The following is a 5,232-nucleotide window of genomic DNA, read 5'->3' on the forward strand; positions in this document are numbered from 1 at the left end:
CTCAGACCTGGGTGCTGTCCCTGAGCTTTTGTGGGCAAGGCTAGATAGAGCTCTACCACTTGGGTCACAGCTCCACGTCCACCTTTTTGGTGATTAATTGGAGATAAGATTCTCATGGACTTTCCTGCCTGGGTTGACTTCCAACTTTGATCCTCTGATCTCAGCCTCCTGAGTAGTGAGGATTACAGGTGTGAGCCACTGGGCCCAGCTTAACTCTTACTTAGTCATGATTATGCACACAACCAAGAGGCATTTTTACTGTTTACTTGGCTACTTCTGGTAATGGCTTCCTTTGATCTAATTTACATCCCTCCTATATTCCACCCTTCCTTGCACAAATTTACTTACTCTCCAGTGTGTATGTTTAAAAGTATTATTTTATTACTGCCACCAGGAGTGGGCTGCACCGTGTGGCAGGTGTATTAGGCTTGGGGTAAATGTGAATTGGGAGAGGGAGATGACAACTGAATGGCTGGAGGCGAAGACCAAGGTTTGAGGCCAGGCGCATGGAGGCTCAGATACGCTTCTGAGGTTGGGAACTGAGGAAGCTGTCATGGCAAGCTATGGCTAAGCCACCGATAAGATTAAGAAATTCTTGGAAATCTAGCTGACCATCAGCGTTGAGGTCCAGCTTCTTCATCATGCGGTCAAGGACGCCAGGGTCCTTCTGGTTCTGCAAAGATAATAATGAGAATGCTTATGTCACATTTTTCTAAACTGCTTTCTAGTATGCTGCCATATGGAATATAAAGTATAAAGAAGGGAGTTACCAATATTCCCATTTTTTACACACAGAAACCAACTCTTAGTTCATAGAAACATGATTGACCATTCCCCATTTCATGCAATTTACATACTGTGATTTTTAAACCACATGGTATTTCTAAGTTTTTTTTTGGGGGGGAGGTTGGTCATGGGGCTTGAACTCTAGGCCTGGGCGCAGTCCCTGAGCTCTTCAGCTCAAGGCTAGCGCTCTACCACTTGAGCCACTTCCGGTTTTCTGGTGGCTAATTGGAGATGAGAGTCTCATGGACTTTCCTGCCCAGGCTGGCTTTAAATCACTCAGATCTCAGCCTGCTGAGTAGTGAGGATTACAGGCATGAGCCACCAGTGCCTTGCTCTAAGACAAAGTTCTTTAATAGTCATGCAGAGCACCTCTGAGGCTCCTGGGGCTTTGTTTGGGCTGCTATACAGATCACCTGGTTTGGAGTGAATGAGAAGGCAGAAGTGTGGGAATTAAGCTGCTGACCCTTTATTCCTGGCCATGTTTCATACGGGGGGGACAGTGGACTGTGAAGGCTGGGACTAGTACCTTTGTGAAGGAAGCCAGTTCTGAACGCATGAACGTTAGGAACTCCGTCTTGGACAGAGTTGAGTTCTTCCCATCCCTTCCAGCATACTTCTGGAAAACAGCAATCAGGGACTCGATGCATCTCTCAGTCTCTGTAGGTTGAGACATTTTTTTTTTCCTTTGAAGAAAAACAATGCAGGGTTCAGACAAGGGAAAGATAACAAGGGCTAAATGCTGGAGGGCATGCCAGAGAATATCATCTCCTTTTGAGTAGGAGCATTCATAAGAGACTGGGTCATTTTTCAGGGTGTTGATGGGTCCAAGACTGCCATGGTAAAATGAAGTGAGGGCACATAGAGAGCACTGAGTGCTTGAAAGCAATAGATTGCCTGGATGATGGTAATGATTACTGATGCTTTTAGAACGTGCGGGTAAATATAAATGTAGCTATACATATCCACACCTCTACATACATACCAAGCATTAGCTGGAGATTAATTTGTCTCCAACTTTCTATGAATGTGTAGGATATTCTGTGATGCATGAAAATGCCAGTTCTTTTGAAAGTAATACAAAACTGATATTCATATTCTTTCTAGAATAAAACTAGAAGCACAGCTGTAATTGTTTATGGGATGGAAGATGAGAACATTTTAGACATTCAAAGCAGATTTCAGCCAAGCATGGTTGCATATGCCTATGATCCCAGCACTCAGGCGGCTGAGACAGGAGGATCTCAAATTCCTCCACTCCAGCTTGGGATACATAAGGAGTCTGGGTTTCCTCGTGAGACCTTATTGCAAAAGAACAGAAACAATGAAAGTATGCTGCATGTTTGAGGCTTAAGAATTATTCATTTTACACATGCAGAAAGTGGAGCATGAGGAGAGATGTAGCATGGTAGAGCTACCTCTAGAATCTGGGCCTCCAGGCCTTTGCTCTTTCCACTTCCAAATGCCCCTGGAATTCCCACTTGTGGGTGGCAGAGCCACAGGTACGGTTGCAACAGAATTGTGAAGTAGTTTCAGATCTTGTGCTGGGCTGATTTTTTTTTTTTTTGAGTCCGGTCATGGGGCCTGAACTCTGGGCCTGGGCGCTGTCCCTCAGCTCTTCAGCTCAAGGCTAGCGCTCTACCACTAGAGCCACAGCACCACTTCCGGCTTTTTCTACTTATGTGGTGCTGAGGAATCGAACTCAGGTTCTCATGCATGCAAGACAAGCACTCTACCACTGAGCCACCTTCCCATGGGCTGCTTTTCTCATAGCAAATTCCTTAAGAAAATTCTACTGGGCAGAGTGTGTGTGGGAGGTGGGGGCAGTGGAGGGGGTCCTGCCAGACAGGACCCAGGGCAGAAGTGAGGAGCCATTGCGCCCCCTCTGGTGGACAAGAGCAGCAAATGCAGGATTTCTGGGAACCTGCTGGGCCACACCCTTCCTCTAGAAGTTTTATCTTTTGACATTAACAATGATGTTTGGATGAAGACATAGGCAACCTAGCATTTGGTCTTTAATTTCTCCTTAGGATATACTTCCTGGATCCTCATTCGGGAGGCTTACACGTGCTAAGAACTGCCCTGTGCCCTCCGCTACACAGTGGCCTTTCCTCCCTTCAGACTTTATAGGCGATTTATCAGCCTACTGAGCTTCACCTACTCATTGTATCTTGGAGCATTTAGAGCCCTTGTGCCTTCTGGAGATGGATCACTCACAAGAGTGGAGCATTTTTTTTCCCCCAAAGGGAATTTTTACTTAAGCAAACAAAAAGTGTTGGTAGGCAGGACTGGGAGAAAAAAACAACAAAACACCACAGCCTAGAAACCGATGTGTTTGCACAACATGCCCTTCTTATCAGAACTAAAATCTCACTGTCTTAATAGTATCAGATGAAGAGAGGAAGGCTGGCTGTGGGGAGTACACCAGACTGGGGAGAAGGTTCCAGGCTGGTTCCAGCTTTGTGATCTTTTTCTTGTACCTATAGCTTCTTCCCTACCCCATGTTTTCCCCCCAGAAGCCAGATAGACTTGATTGTTAAAGGTGCCATTCTGCTATATGGTTTTTGACTTTCAACATTAATATTGACTATAACCTAAATCATTTTAATTTCTTTTTCTCCTGAAAACGGTTGCTGTTAAGACACAAGGAGAAAATTAAAATTTCTGGCCTTGAAGGCAGTTCTCCAAAGCAAAAGAAAGACAACGATCAAATTAATGAAATGAAACCGTGCAATTTGTAGAGCTTAACGGAACTCTGGAGCCAGTTTCTGAGGAGGCCCAGAGATTGGAAGGTTTTGCCCATGGTGGACCAGTGGCAGAAGAAAAGGGGGCCAGAGTTTGCCACATCTCATCGCACCCTTGGAGTTTTACATGGTGGGAATGAAACAATATGATAAACTAATACCATGAAAGAATCTGAAAAAGTGCAAACAACACCAACATCTGAGCAAAGCAATATATACTTACAACTCTCTATAGACATATATAGGTATATATACACACAGTATATACATGAAAATTAAGCTACAAAAAGAAAGCCCATCTATTGACAGTTCCTATCCTTAACTAGCACTTTCCTTTCTCCAGGAATTCATAGTCTCCTCCATCAGCCTCAGTCATTCCATGTCTTTATCATAGACTGGTGCAAGGGCTGCCTGCTCACCATTCCCACCACAAGACACATGACAGAGATTTCCATTTTGCTTGGATAGAAGAGGGTAAGAAGGAGGGGATATAGATGAACACATTAAAGCAGGAATTGGCAAGTGTTTTATATATATATTTTTAAGGGACAGCTGGAAATATTTCAGACCTTTGTGGTTCATATGGTCTCCGTCAATCTGCTGTAGCCAGGCGGCAAGAAAGAGCAGACCATGCGTAGGCCAATGGGTGTGGCTGTGCCTGTAAAACTCTATGTATGGTTTGACTTTCATGAAAGTTTCATCTGCCACGAAGTATCATTCTTCAGCCATTTGAGTATGTAAAGTGCATTCTTAGCTTTTGGACTGTACAGAAACCTCATCTGGCAAAAGGGTCCAAGCGTGCTGATCCCCCCCCTCCCCGCCTCCCCTTTCACTGAGAGGAATTAACAGGAAAGAGTTCAACATGGGGAGTGGCAGGAGCAGGGAAGCGAAAGGGTGGGGTGGGAGGCGAAAAAGAAGGAATAAAAGGAAGGGGGGGGGCAGGAGGGGGGGCAGAGGGGGGGAGGGCTGGGCGCGGCGCGCCCCTCCCACGTTCTTGCTGGAGGTGGCGCAGGCTAGGCTTTCCTTTCCGGCCTGGACTTTTGCCGGTTGCTCACCAAAACTTTGGTTTTCCCCCAGAACTTTTAAGTTCTCCCAAGTTCCCTTTCCACTTTCCAGAAATACCTCTAGGCCGCCTCCCACAATCCAACTCCCGACCTCCTCCCTCCCCCTCCCCCCCGGCTTCCTAGGCCTTGGGTCGGGGGTCGGGGGGTGTGAGGGTAGAGGGGCGGTGGCTCAGAGGCGGGGGGGGGGCGGACAACAAGGTCCCCGCCGATCGCTCCTCTCCCGGGCCCAGGTGGGGAGTCCGTCGGGCCCCACCCGGCCGGGGCGCCCCGCTCGGGCCGGCCCCGCCCGCCCTGCCCCGGCCTCAGGCCTCCCCTACCCAGGGCAGACCGCGAGGACCTCGGGTTACCACCCCCGGGGCTCGTTCTACTGCTGTGATTTCAGGGCTCGCCCTTCCAACCCCGGCCGTCTAATTACCTCCCGCAATTAGACGTTCCTGATCTGTCTTCTGCCACGTCCGCACTCACATCGAAGATAAAGCCGGGGGCGCGGCTAGATCGCTCCCCACCCCTCCCACCCCCTGTTCCTTTGCATTGAAGAGGAAGAAAGCGAGTTAAAAGCGAGGCTTACCAAGTTGGAGTAGAGCGAGGCCCGGACGGCGGCGGCGGCGGCGGCGGCGGCGGCGGCTGGGAGCGGCGGAGTG

The 5,232-nt window shown here is 48.2% G+C and overlaps 1 protein-coding gene across 2 annotated transcripts; it reads right to left on the reverse strand.

The window, feature by feature from the left end:
* Positions 1–359: 359 nt before the first annotated feature.
* S100a11 (S100 calcium binding protein A11) lies at positions 360–5,226 on the reverse strand. 2 transcript variants are annotated; one of them, XM_013015082.1, is made up of 3 exons: positions 5,160–5,226; positions 1,313–1,469; positions 360–673 (listed from the first exon to the last, which is right to left on the reverse strand). In XM_013015082.1, exons 2-3 carry the CDS (start codon positions 1,457–1,459, stop codon positions 515–517), a joined length of 306 nt encoding a protein of 101 aa, XP_012870536.1. In that variant the 5' UTR covers positions 1,460–1,469; positions 5,160–5,226; the 3' UTR covers positions 360–514. The 2 variants fall into 2 exon arrangements, with proteins under 2 accessions (XP_012870536.1, XP_012870537.1); XM_013015083.1 differs by lacking the exon at positions 5,160–5,226 and adding an exon at positions 5,007–5,028.
* Positions 5,227–5,232: the final 6 nt, after the last annotated feature.

The sequence above is a fragment of the Dipodomys ordii genome, unplaced genomic scaffold (assembly GCF_000151885.1).
Source record: "Dipodomys ordii isolate 6190 unplaced genomic scaffold, Dord_2.0 Scaffold26, whole genome shotgun sequence".
NCBI classification, from domain to species: domain Eukaryota; kingdom Metazoa; phylum Chordata; class Mammalia; order Rodentia; family Heteromyidae; genus Dipodomys; species Dipodomys ordii.

Excerpts from the sequence above, each read along its gene's own strand:
- S100a11 (XM_013015082.1), bottom strand. The coding sequence starts at position 1,459 with ATGTCTCAACCTACAGAGACTGAGAGATGCATCGAGTCCCTGATTGCT. Across the intron at positions 674-1,312 it reads AACTGGCTTCCTTCACAAAG|AACCAGAAGGACCCTGGCGT; the intron begins GTACTAGTCCCA and ends TTATCTTTGCAG.